Genomic DNA, 18946 nt, shown 5'->3' with positions numbered 1-18946 from the left:
TTATCCACACTGCACTGTTGGATACAAATTTTTGAATTCATTCTACACTTGGGATATAAAATGGATATTAAAATATACCAGTCCTGATCTCCAGAATATAAATTATCTGTAAAATCTCGAAAAAGAAATCAAAAGAAAGTTTATAGAGATGTTAATGAGTGGTTGATACTCCTAAGCAGGGATTTGGAAATACTAATACAGAAAACACTGCAAGGAGGGCATTTCTAGCACTAGAATCTTTCTCTGAAATAACAGGAGTTAGTCTGGACATCATTTTAAGACTAAGAAATATATTGAATGCCGCTTGCAGTGGATTCCACCTGAACTTGGATGCTTTTAAAGCATACTGTTATAAAACTTCAGAGCTGATAGTGGAAACCTATCCTTGGTACATTATATCATCTACACTTCATAAAGTTCTGGAACATGGATTTTTAATTTTTGAGCATTTGGATCTTCCAATTGGAACGTATTCGGAAGAGGCTCAGGAAGCACAAAATAAGGCCATACGAAATGCAAGACTCAATCACACATGCAAAATATCTAGAATTAATGTGATGCAGAACCAATTCCATTCTTTACTAATAAGAAGCAACCCTGTCACTTCTTCGATTGCTTTCAGAAACCCCAAGACATTTTCTGATCTTAACCTTGATCCTGATGTAATGGACCTCCTCAGAGGAGATGAATAGTTTTTTTTTTCTTAATAAATGTTATCTTTTTAAATTTGAACTTTTTAATGTAAAAACTCACTTGTTAGTATATACAATCAGAGATTACATATTGATGCTTAATAAATAAGGTAAATATTTTTTTCACTCAGGAAATATTTTTAGAATAATTTCAAGAATCTAAAAATTAAAAAAAATTGCATTAAAAATTCAAGGGAGGAGGGGGAGGGAAGAGGGGTGGGGAGGGGTCTACAACTTGAAAAGTTTTTAATTCCTCACTTTTTAAGTTTGTTTTTGAATTGGAACAATTTAATAAAAACGAAGTATCAGTACAAGTACGTCAATGTCATCATTTTCATTAAAGATTTAGCCTTTTCTTGAAAAAATAACATGAATATAAATACATTACAAAGTCTTGTTTGAAAGCAAAAACTTTAGCTTTAACCCCTCTTTTTGTATTGTGCGATTCCTTGGTACTCAAGGATAAGATTTTCGTTGAACTAGTGTAACAGTTTACAAAGAAAACAATGGAAACTTTTTAAAACTTTTTGAACACATTTCAAACTTTGTCACCGTCCTTTCTAAACATCTCTATCGGGTAACTGTCAAAGAAACTCATGTACACTATGAAGCAAAAAAAAAATTTAAAATAAGTTTATTGGTCTTTGTACCTGTAAAGTTACTGAGTTTATCTTGTGTAAACTGCAGAAAGAAAGCTTTCTTTTATTTTATAATACTTGACTGTACTGCTAACGTAAGTTGTAAAGAACAAATGGTACTTGTTTTTGGGTTTGTATATGCAGTTCCAGGAGACAAAGTAAACTTAAATATCCTTACAAAATATGCGTGGTCAGCGTTATGGTAATGGATGAAACATGAAGGAAAAGAATGTAGGCGTTCAAAAAAGGATCCATTAAAACTTGGCTTCCCCACAATATTCAACGCATGCATATGTATAACATACTAAAAAAAATTAAAAATATTACAATAATATAATACTATAAGTGATATACATAGTGATAAACAATTGAAATAGATTAAGAAAACAAATTTTACAGAAAATATAACTATTTACATGTTTAATGTTTTATATTAACTATTTGATAAAAATAGTATATAAATTTGATAGTTAATAACTTTAAGTTTCAACAAATTAAAAAGAATCATCAGTACAACATATTCAATCCAAAAAAATATCAAGCCCATTTATAAGTGCAATTGCACCGCCAACTGTATCTGTAGAACCAGGTAGACGTCAAACAAAGTACCGTTCACATTTTGATGTTTATATTGTTTTTACCACAGTTGGTCTCATTGTCCATTTAACCAATCTAGACAATACATCATACAACTATTATATACATACTAACTAATTTTCTTTATTTACTAATTCATTTTACTTATAATTATTATCTATATATTACTTTATAATTACGCATTATACACATTTATAATTATTATCTATTATTTACTTTATAATTACGCATTATACACATTTATGTTGCCAAATGTTGGGTAACATTTGTATAGAAAAAAGTAGCAATGAATATATCATTATTTATAAATAAAAGTTATAAGATTACTACCTCTTTTTCGCCTAAGCTACCTGCATTATGTACAACATCGTTTATATTTCCAGTCAAACATTCCTGCCTATAATGTAACTTAAATAAAATGATAAAATTAAAATAAAAAGATTTATTCAAACTAATACATATATATTTGTTACCTGCTTGTTAGTAGCATTAATATAGAACAAGGCAGCAACAAATATTGTATTACTTATTTATTTTTGTAAATAAAAAAAAACTTACTTCTTCATCTGAGCTATCTGAATGATGTACAAAATCATTTAAAAACCTGTTTTCTTCCTGTCCTTGCCATCTTCATATATATTATAAAACACGAAACTTGTTAATGTACGGCTAAACAAATTAAAAATTTATATTGCCAGTCAAACCTGCCTGCTGATAATGTAGTAATTTAAATGAAATGATAAAGCTAAAATAAAAAGATTTATGCACATATATGAATGTTACTTGTATGTTAGTAACATTTATATAGAACAAGGCAGCAACAAATATAGTATTACTTATAAATTGTAATTTTAAATAAAAACTTACTTCTTTGTATGAGCTGTCTGCATTATGTACAAAGTTATTTATATTGCCAGTTAAATTTGCCTTATAATGCAGTAAATTAAATAAATGATAAAGTTAAAATAAAAGATTAAATTTGATTTTGATAGTGATAAATTAGATACTTAATAAATTACATACTTATTATATTTGTTATGTTTTAAATAAATAAATAGTAAAGTAAAAATATTTGCACAAGAAATTTGATAGTGTGTGCATAAGCACACACTATCAAATTCAAAAATTTGTTATATTTTTACTTTACTATTTATTTAAAACATAACAAATATAATAAATATGTAATTTATTAAGTATAATAAAAACACAATAAATATTAAAGTGTGTGCATAAATTAATTTATTTTTACTAAAGACGAGCACTTCACATTAGTTAAATATAAACAAATAAAAATAATAGTATTATAATAAATAATAGTGTATTATTTATAAACATTGCTTTTATATGCTTATATTTTACTGTGAAGTAAAATCTTGTGCATTAATTAACTTCTCTTTCTGATATTTTTAAAGAATTACCACAATTTTCCTTCTCCAACTAAGTTGTTCTTGGAACATCCTTACAAGTTGAATCCCAAAGATTACGTTTATATCTTTTCTAGTTAATTCAAACTCAATTCATCATTTTATTTAGACAGCTTTTAAACTGTTTAAAAAAATATTAAATGCATATAAAAATTGACAATTTTATAAACGATATAAATGATGAACATTATTTATATCGCCAGTGAAACCTGTTGGCTTATAATGTAGTAATTTAAATAAAATAATAAAATAAATATAACAGAATTTATACATAAACTATAACATTATTTACATATTCTAATAATTCCTAAGAAAAAACATAAAAAATATCCCTACTAGATCTAGTCGCTAGCAAAATGCCGACTTGAATGTTTGCATCAGCAAAAAAAACAAAAACAACTTAACAGAACTAAAACTGAGTAAAACATTTATCATAAAATAAAGTTTTTTAATACTTAATAAACAGCTACCATACAATAAAGTGTTTTTACTTCAAACATTTTTTTGCAAACTAAAGCCATTTAAAAAAAAAAAAAATCTTATCTGATACATTTTATATGTATCAGATAAGTATTTTATAGTGAAATTTTAATGTTGGTTCACAAACAAATCAAAGCATTCCGTGTAAGACCTTCAGTATGGCAGAAAGCAATTATTACAAACTTTTGTCAAAGCAAAATAAAAGTAGATACAAAACCAAGATCTCAAAAATAGACAGTGTTGATCCATATACGTTGAAAAAAGGTAGATTATCTTTCCGAGCCACAATTTTATCCTAAAATCACCCATGCTGATATTCTTACATATTTATTGTTTTCACCAAGCCCTGCCACCAAAGAAGAAGTTAAATGCTTTAAAAGTTTAGATGCTTTAAAACATTTTATAAGTGGTTGGGTAAGAGATATTGGTGTTAAACTTTTCAGTAATGAATCCATATGCTTGGTTCACGGAAAGGTGATTTAGTTTTACTTATGTTTCATATTTATCTTTAGTATAGCTTCAATGAATGTAATATGAAAGCCATAATAGTATATGAAGCCTACATATAATATTTTGAGTTTCATATTACATAATCTTCGTTTTCATATTTTTATAAACTCTTTTGTTAAATTTAAGCAAAAGTTATCTAGTCCTAATATATAAAATTCAATTATATTTTAGGTTTTGCATTTCAACGATTAAATGAATCTCCAACATTGACCTGGGTTATAGGTCATATGGATGGAGATGTATTATCTTCTCACTGCAACTGTATGGCTATATATACTTAGAGTTATGTCAAAACTGTGAAAACATCGAATTTAGTCAAGTTACTGATGAACAACAAATAGCTGTTGAGGAATTAACGAGAAAGCAAGCACTATCAAAAAATTGGTTTTTATAACGTGGTGGCAGAATTACTGCATCAAATTTTTACAATGTAATGCATTCTAATCAAAATAAACAAACATCTTTGATTAAATTTTCTATCCTGTAAGCAATAGCTTTTTAACACAAGCTACGGGAATGTTCATGAGAAAAAAGCATCGAGTATTTACACAGATGCTGTTAGTATAAAATGCCCGTTTAAACATAAAGATGACTTTATTTTTGAAGCTGTTGAAAAAAACAAAAAATTTTGTTTACAAATTATTGAGGTGCTATAAAGTCATCAAGAAATCATCAATATTATTATCAAATTCAAGCTCAGATAAATTTATGCAAAAAAAAGTATTGTGATTTCTTTATTTACACAGAAAAAGATTACCACATAGAACGCATTTTCCCTGATAGAAAGTTATGGGAAGATATTATTAAAGAGTGCGAAATAAAGTTTAAATGTGTAATACTCCAAGAACTAGTGGCTAAGTATTTCACACGAAAGTTAGATGAAGAAAATATACATTTAAATATAAGTATACAAAACTGTTATTGCAATGGAAAAGAAGATAGCGAACTATTTCAATGTAATAACATTGATTGTTTGAGAAAGCTATTTCATTTAAAATGTTTAAACTTAAATAATAAACCAAAGAAGAAATGGGTGTGTCCAGATTGTAAACATCTTTCTACTAAAAAATAATAAAAAACTTTCATTTTGGAGGATATAGAAGAGCAGCTACTGCATATCAGAGGAATTACTTTTGTAATAGTTTATTTTAGCAAACATATTTAGAACTATTTTAATTTTAAAAAATTCATTTCATTGATTTTATTTTTATAACAACTTACTATGAAGCATCATTTAAGTTTCTTCTAGGAGGTAATTTTCGAGTTTAAGTTAAAAGCAGTGGCTTTGTTTAAAAAAATTATAAATAAAATTTACAAAACTAAATAAATTGTATAAAACTGAAAAACTAGTCAACTTTAGCCAACTGGAATACAGAATCACGCATATTTGTTAGACCACATGACACAATTGCAATTTTATCAATTGTTGAATAATCACTGTTATCTTTTCTTATAAGGTAATCTAATGGTAAAACATCTCGTAATATGGTATACTTATTTTTAAGATTTCCAATTACTCGTTCACATGAATTCTAACTGATGCAATATGACCTGTTCGTTCTACATCAATTGAGTCAAGTTGTCATTTTCCTTTAGTAAAAGCTGGTATTTTCACTGACGCACAACAAACAGCAACAGATTCCTCAATATTGAAACCTCTATCGACCATTACAATATCCCCAGGTAACAGGTTATTAAGAAATTTACAATTTTCAACGAGATGCTTATCACTAGTTCTACCACCCCATGCCCTTTGAAATAAAACTAATAACACCTTGTGGAGTAACACCGATCAAAAACTTCACTGTGTTGTGATGCTTGTAACTTGAAAACGTTTGTGCTCTGACTAAAAGGTTTGTAGGTTTCGTAAAAACTTTAAAACAATCAATTATTACAACCACCTTTGTACCAAAATGTTTCCAAAAACAATTAGGTGTAGTTTTCCATATCTGCTCACGTGCAGGCCATTTTATGAGATGGCGTAAATAAATAAATAAGACATCTGTTAGTTCAATAAATACAGAAGAAACTTTTGAGTTGCTAACTTCAAAACGATAAGCAAGGTCTTTTAAGGTTAAATTAAGACGTAATCTCATCAAAGACAAAGTCAATTTACTAAACTTTGACAACACCGATCTCGATGCATGGGGTATATCACTGCATATGAAGTCATACAAAGTCATGAGTATTTTAATATTTGTTAATCCAGTATAAAATGTCACTTTGTTATTGGTAGCAAACCATTCTATAGTTCCAATTTTATTAAGACTTAGTTCTTTATTTAACTTTTAAATCAGACAATCTTTTTCTAACAATTTATTTTCAAGTGATTTAATCATTTTTGCTGAGATGTCGATTTGTGGTCCATTCATATTATTTAGTTCACCATCAATTTAAAATCAATTTCATCATTATCTTCAGTATTTCCGGTAATATTGATGCCACTATCAGTAGGGATATCATTGCAGCCTTTATTAGTTATTATTTTATCCGATTTCATAACTCTAGATTTATGTTGTTGCTTTTTTATTCTAATGAATCTTTCGCTATTTAAACTTTTGCTTTTATAGCCTATTTTAAGTGTTGGGTTCCAATATGAGTGTGTTTTTTCAAATAGTTTTGAAGGTTTACCTGAAAACGTAATAATATAAATTTGCTCAAATTTGCACTTGTGTACTTTATTTGTAGTACTTAAATCATATTGCGTTTGACCAACCACTGTAAACCAGTTTTCTTTCTAGTAGTTTGTTTACTCTAAAATTATCTTTATAATGTGAATATAATAATAGAGTAAGTAAAAGAAAAAAGAACGTTTTACAGTGATTGGACAAACGCAATACAATTTAAGTATTAAAAATAAATCATATTGCGTTTGTAAAATATATATTATAAATGTATATTATGTATTATATATTACGAGTTTATAAAAGTATATTAAATATAATTTATATATGATTGAGAAATATTATCTTTAACTAACCCGAACAAAAATGAACAGAACAAACTCTTTAGTGATAAGCATTGCATCTAACATTTTTGCGTTTTATAACAGCAAACCTTTGCTGTTATAAAACGCAATTTGCTCTTCTTTCTGTTGACAACGGTTCAGTATCTTTATCATGGTGATATATAACCTTTGGAATTCGATAAAACGATTTCTTTCAGTTTTCAGAACGGTTACTGCAATTGAAAATACAGCAAAGACCATTTTTTAAAAAAATTGATAAACGATAAAAGTATAGCTAAATAAATTGATAAGAGCTAACGAAAATCGCATACGAATCAAACATAAGTTGCAGAGTTGTTATCTGTTATCAGTAGAAAATATGTCTGAGACATATTTTCTACTGACATAAAATATGTCCCGCATATTTTCTATTGACATATTTTGACATAATTTTATGTCTGAATTATTTTCTGCTGACATAAAATATGTCAGACATTTTTTCTATAGACATATTTTAAGATAATTTTATGTCTGAATTATTTTCTACTGATATAAAATATGTTAGACATATTTTCTGCGGACATATTTTGACATAATTTTATGTCTGATATACTTGCTGTTTAATATTCTTGAAGAAAAAATCTATCTATTTTAAAGAGTAAAGTGAAAATAGTCGAACAAATTTGTTGCTTTTTTGCTTCATTAAACTTTTATTTTAATCCCTATAAGCAAACATCAGTTGTTTCATAAAGGTCTTTTTCTGCCCTTTTTAGCGATGTATAGTAATTCGTTTTTTTTTACATAAATTATATAACGCGTAAAACTTAGTTACTTAAGTTAAGTTTTTTAAATGAGTAAGTTTTAACTTGAAAAAGTAATTTACTTTTAAAGTTATTTACATTTTTAGTTTTACTTGTAAATGTAACTTACTTTTAATGGTAAGTTATGTAAAGTAAACTACTTTAAAAAGTAATTTTGGTTATAATTACGTAAAAAAATTACGTCGAAATGTAATTTACTTTTTAAATGTAAAAAATTTTATTTATGAAATAAACTTACGTAAATATAATATTTAAAAGACATAACACTTACTTTACAAAGTAAAATAAAACTACATCGTAACAACAAATTACTTTTACGCGTAAAAGTAAGTAATTAGCAAAAACAGCTTAGGCAAAAGTAATTTGAAAAAAATTATTATTTACTTTTACAAATAAAAGTAATTTTTTTCTTTGAAATTTTATACTTTACTTGGTAAGTAAGTAAAAAGTAAGTTACATTATTTACTTTCTCAAAGAACAGTCATTTCATGTTGATTTAACATAAATTTTGAGATAGGTAGCGTATACAAATCTATTACCTGTTTTTTTTCACGTATATCGTAAAGGGTAGTTCTATTATAATTAGGGGCAAATATAGCCTATACTAGTAGTATAGAGACGGGCTCCCTGTCGCATGAGTACTAATAGGGGCTGCTAAATAATCATTGATTTTTTATTTCTTTTTGTTTGTTTAGCAGATTAGGTTAATGGCCATAATGAAAGTTTGTCGGGGGAAGATGGGGGAAAGGGGGCATAATTTCTAAGCTATGGGTAATTCATGCATGTGTAAACCTTCCAGCATTTGTGTAAACTTAATAAAAGTACAAGTTGAAATTGTTTTCAGGAAACTGGAGAGAACTCCACTTTTTTGAATCTTTTTTTTTTTTTTAATTTTACTTTATCATTCCGGCTTTACTTTTATTTTACTTTATCTTGACAGCATTTGTGTAGTCCCGATGAACGTGCATGTTAAATTTGTTTCCTAGACAAGGAGGTCGTACACTTACTTTTTTTCTCTAATATTTTATTTTTCTTTAAAGTTGGGGTTTATAACTTTTTAGAACGAAAAATTTTTTTCATAAAAGCTTTAAAAAAAGTATTAATTCTTTTTTGGGAGGAAATAAGTTAGAGGCCCTGATAAAAATTTACCGTAAATGAGCCGGGCATATTTGTAGTTATGCTGCTGCTTTTCGCTTCTCGTATTCAGCGTGGTTGTTTTCAGAGCCGTTTTGAAGAGGTCTCTGATTGAGGAGGGGGTTCGTATGTGTTTTTTGCCAACTAGAGACACACACGCACACAAAAAAAAGGTACTCGATATTTGATATTTGCAAACAATACTTCGAAACTTGCCAACTAAATGTACAAATGTGCTAACTCAAATGCATATATAATAGCTTTGGGGTGGGGGATACCCCTCATCCCCATTCGGGACGGCACTGGTCAGCTCTGGTCGAAACAGCCACTCAGAAATTAAAATTAATTATTTTTTGTTTATTTAATAATAGCTATTCATAAAACTGTTGTCTGGAATGAACTAAATTCAATTAGTCCATTCCAGAAAACAATTATTCCTTTATTATTCTATTATCTAACAATTATTCGCGTTGGTCGTTTCCAGAAATAACTTTTTTTGGTTAGATTGGTTTTTAACAACTACGCTGAATAAAGGAAGCCAAAATACAAAACTTAGAATAAAATTGTAAAATCTAGAGCCGTTTCCAAAGCAAGAACATTAAACCAGACAATCTTTCAAAAAAAAACTTTCAAACAACTGATGTAAATAACATCAAGATTAATTTGAAAAAAAAAATTAAAGTTAAAAAAGTATAAGTAGTATAAAAAGGGCGCTCTAGCTCATTTTTTTTCAACTATATCCATAACTATAATCTCATATTATATTTAGCCATAAACATATCTATATTCTCATAAGTCATTTCAACTAGTCGTAGTATGAAATGCTGTTTATAGCTCATAAAAAAAAATGTGCGAGCTAGAAAGTATGGTATTATTTCAAACATATTCAAAAAAAGTGTCTGAGCCAAAATAAAATAATATATTAATATATTAATATATTAATATATTAATATATTAATATATTAATATATTAATATATTAATATATTAATATATTAATATATTAATATATTAATATATTAATATATTAATATATTAATATATTAATATATTATGGTTACAAACTCTGAGCTACTTTTTGTAATTATAAATCAATTTTTCAGACTTATCAATTCTTTATTATCAGTTCTTTATTATCAACCCATGAGTTGAAAGAATCAAGATTCCCATACCACTTTACAAATGATTTGTTTTTAAGTTTACGAATAACGTTTTCAAGCCAAAATATGTTTTGATCAGTTTTTTGCATTTCTTGTTCATAAAAATTGCCTTGTATTTCTTCACTATTATCATCAGTTATTTTATACGTTTGTGGATCTGTGAACTGAATCTGTGTCACAGTAAAAATCTCTTCTGTCCATCTCGGTGTGTATCCTTTTCAAACATTCCTTTCTTTTTAGTTATCCTAACTCTATCACCAATTGAAAACTTTGGTCTTACAGACTCTGATCGTACATTTCCATTTAGATTTAGCCAAACAATATTTTCATTCTTTTTATCGCTAGCTTCAACTGGTGTCATTTTAATTGAAGAATGCTCTGTGTTGCATTTATTTACCATTTCATCTAAAACGTCAATATATTTTCTAGTAGAATTAGCTGAAAAGTACTTAAACATTTTATCTTTCATTGTTCTATTCCAACGTTCAACTACACAACTTTTTTCTTCATTTTTAGTCGAATATAACTCAACATCAAGCGCTTTAACATGTTTATTAAAAATTCTAAGCATTTATCTACCCATATTTTTTGACACTTTCTTTCTTTAGATCCTTCGGATTCATAGAAATTTGAAGAATTTTTAAAGATTTTATTTAAAGCATTAGCAACATCAACTCCAGTTTTACTCTTCAATGGAACAATCCATCCATACTTCGAAAAAACATCTCCATTAATAAGTATTTTATACCGACATTGAATTTGGAAAAAGATTTCATATCAACAAATCAGCAGCCCATATTTCATCGATTCCATTTACAATAACTTTTCTTTTTCTGAAATGATTTACAACTGGTCTATGAAGTTCGTTTGCAAGTTTGTCAATTCATTTCGGACCCATAAGAGTTACTTCTTTATTCTCTCTTTTTTACTGATTGTTTGTAGTTTTTTTAAGTAGTTTTAGTTTCAACACCTAATTCAAACTTTGCTTTAGATGATATAATAGGTTTTATAATACCTCGTTCAATTCTTTTTTCTTGTCGGATTTTTTATAGCTGGTTGGTTAGACTATAATAATTTACAAGTTTTGGAAAATCTCTTTTTCAACCAGAATACAAAATATTAAAACAATCTTTTGAAAAAAAACTACCAAAAGAAATTATTCCTGAACTATTTAAGCTTCAAGACCAAATAGAAAAATTAAATGCAAACCCTGAGCTTATAATTGAAGACATTTAAAAAAATTTAAATGAGAAAACAGGTGTGGAGTGGAAGCTTTTTGAAACAGCAGAAAATGTACCAGATCTTCAAGATCTTGATATTCATAAGAATAATTTGATGATATTTGATGATTTACAATTAACAAAACAAAATAAGTGTGAAAAATATTATATAAAAGGAAGACATAGTAATGTAGATTGTTTCTATCTTGCACAAAATTATTATGTTACCTAGGCAAACTATACGAGAAAATGCAAATTTTATTTGCATATTTCCACAAGTGATCATGTTTCAAATGATATGACAAAAGATGAGTTTAAAAATTTTTTTAAGAAAACTGGTCAGAGCCTCATGGATTTGTTACTATAGATCTATCTTCTAAAATAGATTATGGAAAATGTAATTTTTTTCTTGTATATAAAAAACAAAAATGCCGTATATATCAGTGAGCGGAAATAGCAGTGTATTAAGAACTAATTATAACTATATTATTACACTTAAAGAAAACAGAGAATATGAGATGGCTCTAGTTAGTTTAGAGACATATTACAGTTTTCCTAATATTAATTCTTCAAACAACAATTTTAGATATAGCGCAAATAATGTATCAACTTGGAAGGATATAAACATTCCAGATGGATGTTATGAAATTAATGATCTAAATAAATATATCCAATTGATTATGACAGGAAACGGTGATGCAAGTTCAGGAGTTGCAAATATTACAATTGAAGAAAATAATAATACATTAAGATTAGCTTTAACTATTGCAGCTGGTTATAAAGTTGATTTTACAACTTCAAATTCAATTAGAACTGTTTTTGGTTTTGACAGTGGAATAAATTCAGCAGCCTACAATATATCAACTAATATAGTAAATATATTAAATGTTAATAGTATGCAAGTAACAAGTGATATAACAGGATCATCGTATGTAGATGAAAGAGCTGATAACGTTATATATTCATTTTTCCCAAGTGTAGGTCCTGGATATAAAATTATTCAAGAGCCGTATAACTTAATAGTAGTAATACTAAAAGTACTAATACTACCAGTAATACTAAAAGAAATATATCAAGAATCGAAAATAAATTGCTCGATCAAGATGGAAATCTTTTGAATTTAGGAGGAGAAAAATTAACTATTACATTTCATATAAGAGAAGTGAAGTAGTATTTATTATTAAATAAATCGTAAAATAATTTTTTTATATTCTGTATAAAAATGAGTAAATATACTAATATTAAAATAAATGTTTCGCAAGGGCAATTAGAAAAACTTAAAAAAGCAATTGAAGATGGTTATGGAGCTAGTATTAAATTATCACATTCAGATTTAAATGATGAGCATGTATTAGCTGTAACAGATTATCAATTGAATAGAATTAAAAGAGCATATGAAAAAGGTAATGGCTTAATAATTAATTTAAGTAAAACACAACTAGCTCACAATTCTCAAATAGAGGGCGGATTTATTGGTGCACTTTTACCTTTCCTTGGTACTGCTGGAAAATTTTTATTATCAAGCGTTGCTCCAGCACTTGCAACGGGTTTATTAAGGTCCAGCAGCTGGATCAGCTATGGTTGATAAAATTGCTGGAAGGGGTGTTGTGTACAGGAAAAAGAATGGGGAATGAGTTAAAATGATAGCTGTAGGAAATGGTTTATATTTGACACCATGAAGTAAAGGAAGTTCTGTAGGTGATGGTTATTACATACGTAATGGAAATGAATATACATCAACAGGATCAGGCTTATTATTAGGACCAAATTCACCATTTGCTAATATTCCATTTTTGAATTTGATTCTGTGATTTCTCGAAATTTTTTTTATAATTTTTGTAAAAATTATTTTTTATATTGCATATAAAAAGAAATGTCAAGTAATCCACCAATGCATAAATTTATAAAAAAATATATACATACTAGATGAACCTCCAAAATCACTTCTTTATTCTAAAGCACACAAAGATTTGGAGCACCCTTCAATATTAATAAATGATAATAAATATGAAATATTTGCGCAACAAGACATTACAATAAAATCTCTATCACATCAATATATTCTTTTAAAGTTTGGTGTAGTGGTTAATGAAGGTGTTGTGTTAGTTTCATTAAAATAAGAACTTAAATTAAAAATGTTAAGTTTACAAAATTCTGTAATATCAGAAACTGTTGATGATATTATAATAATTCTGATTCTGATCTATTGATTAAAAAAGGAGATAGTTTATGTTTTGTGCAAAGCAACAATAATTGCAGCACCAGTTGCTATTGCATGTGAAGGTGCAGCAATAGGAGCAGGTGTACTATCATTATTAGGAGGGCAAGTTAATAAAAAATTAAATTTAAAAGCAGAAAAGCATGAAAAGCATAAAGTACTTGCTGATTCAAAACTAAATACAATAAGTGACTATATTTCTAAAGCTTTAGTAGATGGAAGTATAGATGACAATGAATTTAAGCTAATACTTAGTGAACTTGAAATATTTAAAGTCATGTTTGAGCAAATTAGAACAAATTCAAAATAATTAGTTAATGAGCAAACTAAAGAACCATTAATTAAACAAGGAAGAGATGAAGCAAATAATATACTCAAAAACAGATTTAGTAAAAATGTAATCGTCAAAACATAAAACGATTTATGTTGTGTTTTTTTATCTTTATTTATAAAAAAGCAAAATGTCATTTCTAAAAAATAAAGATCCAGAAAAAAGAGACAAAATTTTTAAATATTACTTAGATACTAAAAAAAGAATACGGCAGAATAACTTATATTAAAAGATGGGTGAAACTAATTTACAGTTAGGCTTAGAAAAATTGTACAAGCCATTAATTGATAGTCAAGATGGAATAAAAAAAAACATATCTAAATTGCAAGTTCAAGCTGATAAATTCGCACTCACTTTTTCAAATTCTTATCCTGAAGCAAATAGAGAGATAATGATAACTGATTCTAAAGAACTATTGCCTTACCATGAAGAAAATAAAGGTATGAGGCTAGGAAAAATTGCAACAGATTATTTAAGAATGTATGCTAATAGTAAAAAATCTACAGATACTACATTTGGAATACATTCTAAAGATGATATATTTTATATTGGAAAAAAACCAATACATATTAATGATAATGATATAACTATTGATGATGAAACATATTATAGTACTCCTGGTCTTTGGAAGTTGATAGTAAAGTTTAATCCTGAAAAAAATTTATATACTGAAGATGATCTTAAAAAATATCGAAATATATTAATACAGACAGATGCAATTACTTCTGATGCAAACCCATACAAACCAAAGTCGTCTCGTAGTGGAAAATACAGAGAAATAATAGCACCCATTTGGAGAGATATAATAAGAAGCGTAAATCAAAAGGAAATGGAATTGGAGGAAGAACAAGAATAAAAACTGTAATTCTTCCAAGCGACTCTGATGAATTAATTAAAATGCTTGATTTGCGTATAGCTGCATTGGAAGCAGGTAACACTGGAGCAGGAAATAAAACTGTTGCAATTTGTAATACATTATTAGATAAAGGTGTAATAGATCGTGAAGAGTATAAAGCAATACAAAATTATATATCAATTAATATATAATTATAATATATTTATAACATAATTGTATATATAAAAAATATATAGTACATAAAAATGCTAATTGTTCATAATAAGAGATATATAAAGAAACATGCTATTGGAGGAAGTGGTGTATTCGAAAGTATAAGAGATTTATTTAAACGAATAAAAGCGTCAAATGTATCAAGAGTATCATCAGCTATGTTGAAGAAGATGGCTGCTACTGATTTAGGAAAAACTGCAATCACTGCTGCTAAATCAGCAGGAAAAGAACTTTCAACATCAGCGATAGAAGCTGCTAGAAATGCTGCAGTTGAAAAAAGAAAACAAATAATTGATAAAGCATCTTCAAAAATAGATTCGCAACCTGCTATTAGTGAAAAAAGTAAAGAAATACTTTCATATTTGGTTAGATCTAATGATCTGATTAATAATGGATATAATAATGGAACTGAAAGACCTAAAAAAAATAATGTAGATGAAGTAACAACAAATATAAATAAAATATTGATGGGGTCTGCAATAAGATCAGTAAAAAAAATCTCAAATGAAAATGCTATAAGAATAGAAGATCTAGTTAAAAAAGGACGCGGCCTTCGACTTGTTTAGTATACTTGCGTAGATTTAAATTGTTAAATCAATGAGCTACGAGTAGCTAGATTACATTTATGCATAGACTTGCGTAGTTGACTTGCGTAGACTTGCTAAATTTTTTATATAGTTTTTAAGAATTGTCAATTAAAAATTTTTTTTTTTATATTGTATATAAAAAAATAAAATGACAACTTCCGAAGTATTAAATTTTACAGAAATGCCAAATGTAGATAATGGAATTGAAAGATTTGAATTCCATGAATATGAACCAATTAATGGTGCAAATCTAAATGCCGGACAAATAACAATCAACATTGAGCAACAATATTTTTTCACACTTCCATCTGAGGCTTTTCTCTCATTTGAAGGACAACTTAAAAAAGTTAAAGCTGATGGAACATCTTATGCTAATGCAGATGCAGTTGCGCTTACAAATAATGGTATTATGCATTTATTCAGTGAAATATCATACAAATTATCAAACCAAAATATAGAAACTATTTTTAGTCCAGGTCAAGCAACTACAGTGTTAGGAATGCTTAAATACCCAAACGACTTTCAATTAACGCAAGGATTAAATCAATTGTGGTATAAAGATAATACAACAACAGCAGTAATTGCTGATAACCAAGGGTTTGCAGCAAGATAATCATACATAATTCAGAAACCAACTTCAAAAAGAACATTTTCATTTTGCGTACCTTTAGACACATTTTTGGATTCTGTGATGATTACGACAAAGTTATTTATGGGCTTAAACATACAATAAATCTTGCAAGACAAAGTGATGATGACGCAATTTTTAAGCTTGCTGGTGTAGCTTCAGGAAAAGTTAATCTTAATAAAATATCATTCTTTATGCCACATGTGTTACTATCAGATGCAGAAAGGTTTAAACTTTATAAGCAAATCGAATCAAAAGTGAAAGTTCCAGTAAGTTTTCGTCAGCGTCAGTGTGATAGTATATCTGTTCCGCCTGCTACTTCATTTTCTTGGAGATTGAGCGTAAAGTCATCTCCTGATAACCCAAGATACATTATTGTTGGATTTCAAATAAATAAGAGGTGGGACCAAAATGCTAATGCTTCAATATTTGATCATTGCGACTTGAAAAATATGTACATTATGCTTAATCAAGAAATATATCCTGCTGTTGATTATAATTTGTCATTCCCAAATCAGCAAATATCAAGAGTTTATAGAGGTGCAGTTGTGTTTAATGAAAAATTTTATGGAATGAATGAATTGATCACACAAAGCAATATAAATCCTTCTGACTATAAAGATTTATACCCACACTTTACTTTTAATGTTAGCAATCAATCAGAAAGATTAAAATCAACAACAATAGATGCACAAATTAAAGCAACATTTAATACAGCTGTTCCAGCAGGTACTAAGGCATATGCTGTTGTAATATCTGATAGAATGATAGAATTTCAATCAGACGGAAATAAAATGAATATTGTTTATTAAATTTTCGTAAATTAAATTTTTTTGAAAATTAATTAAATGTTTTTCTTTATATAATAAAAATGTATTATACAAGAGAAAACTTTCAGAAGTTGTTAAAAGAAAATAACATTTCACAAACATCTAAAAATTATGTCACATTGTTAATGATTGCTGCAGATAATGGGTTGATAAATAAAAATCAATCATGCCAAAAGCAACAGAAGTGAATGATGAGAAAAGACCAGTTGGAAGACCTAGAATACATCCAGTAAAAGAAGTAAATGAGAAAAGACCAGTTGGAAGACCTAGAATACATCCAGTAAAAGAAGAGAAAAAAGAAATAGATCCAAAATATGAAAGATTAAGAACAATTAAGAAAAAACCAGTCACTATTAAATTAACAAACATAGAAACAGGAGAGGAAACAGTATATAAATCCTTATATAGTGCTATGCGTGGAACTGGGCATGGATATAGATATCTTGAATTGCGTGATGGGAAGATTGATAATGGTTATAAGATTGAAATATTAAAAAAAAAATCTTGACATATAAAAAATGGGATCTAATAATTTATTTGAAAATCCAAATGCGATTGAAATATTAAAAGATAATTTAGATAAAGTAAATTGGCATCAGTTATCTAAAAATCCAAATGCTATTGAAATGTTAAAAGATAATTTAGATAAAGTATATTGGTTTATGTTATCTCAAAATCCAAATGCAATTGAAGTATTAAAAAATAATTTAGATAAACTAGATTGGTTTATGTTAACTAAAAATCCAAATGCTATTGAATTGTTATCTTACATATATAAAAATCCAAATGCGATTGAAATATTAAAAGATAATTTAGATAAAGTCGATTGGCATCAGTTATCTAAAAATCCAAATGCGATTGAAATATTAAAAGATAATTTAGATAAAGTAGATTGGTTTATGTTATCTTAAAATCCAAATGCAATTGAATTGTTATCTTACATATATAAAAATTCTTATAGATACAGAATAACAACTGTTCAAAATGAGCGTTAACTTGCAAAACTTCGAAAAGTTAAATTCTGAAAAATTAAAAAAATAAAATCTTGTCATATAAAAAATGGAAAATATACTTCGCATGGATACGGAGTATCTACTAGATGAACCTATTCCAGATATAACATCTTCAGAAATTTTAACTCCTACACCTTTTATATATAGAACATTGACAATTATAAAAGAGCAGAAGATTGCAAAATATCGAAATATTACTTATTGTTGTAGGATACGAGGATGGGGATGTATTTAAATTTCATATGAAACTTTACATATGAAATATTGACAAGAAAAAATGTTTTGAAAAATGATATAAAGAAATTTTTTCAATAAAAAAAATCTTAAATATATAAAAATGGAAAATAAAACGGTAAACGAATTAAAACAAATTGCTAAAGAGCGAGGAATTAAATAATATTATAATATGCGAAAAAGTAATCTCATTACAGAGTTATCGCACACACCGATGCAATCAGTCGAACAGAGAAATATACTTCGCCTGGATACGGAGTATCTACTTGATGAGCCTGTTCCAGATATATCATCAACAATTTTAACTCCGTCACCTTTTATTGCAACTAATACATCATTATCTAAAAAAGAATCGAATAGTTCTATTGCAAATCGGATTATGTCTTTAGTTCCTGATAAAATTAAAAAAACAGC

General features: G+C 27.4%; 2 protein-coding genes and 1 long non-coding RNA gene across 3 annotated transcripts; 1 reads left to right on the top strand and 2 right to left on the bottom strand.

The window, feature by feature from the left end:
- Positions 1-1591: 1591 nt before the first annotated feature.
- On the bottom strand, positions 1592-2971 carry LOC136077639 (uncharacterized). The gene is made up of 4 exons (XR_010637142.1): positions 2795-2971; positions 2258-2596; positions 1747-2002; positions 1592-1634 (listed from the first exon to the last, which is right to left on the bottom strand). It is a non-coding gene; the product is annotated as an uncharacterized LOC136077639 (long non-coding RNA).
- A 7606-nt stretch (positions 2972-10577) lies between these two features.
- Positions 10578-10973, bottom strand: LOC136078415 (uncharacterized). Its single transcript, XM_065794187.1, has one exon. The coding sequence runs from the start codon at positions 10971-10973 to the stop codon at positions 10578-10580; it is 396 nt and encodes a 131-aa protein (XP_065650259.1).
- A 5002-nt stretch (positions 10974-15975) lies between these two features.
- Positions 15976-17267, top strand: LOC136078414 (uncharacterized). Its single transcript, XM_065794186.1, has 2 exons — positions 15976-16424; positions 16499-17267. The coding sequence occupies exons 1-2, from the start codon at positions 15976-15978 to the stop codon at positions 17265-17267; spliced, it is 1218 nt and encodes a 405-aa protein (XP_065650258.1).
- The last annotated feature ends 1679 nt before the right edge of the window (positions 17268-18946 follow it).

The sequence above is a fragment of the Hydra vulgaris genome, chromosome 03 (genome assembly GCF_038396675.1).
Source record: "Hydra vulgaris chromosome 03, alternate assembly HydraT2T_AEP".
NCBI classification, from domain to species: domain Eukaryota; kingdom Metazoa; phylum Cnidaria; class Hydrozoa; order Anthoathecata; family Hydridae; genus Hydra; species Hydra vulgaris.
This window is presented reverse-complemented; position numbering and strand designations above follow the sequence as displayed.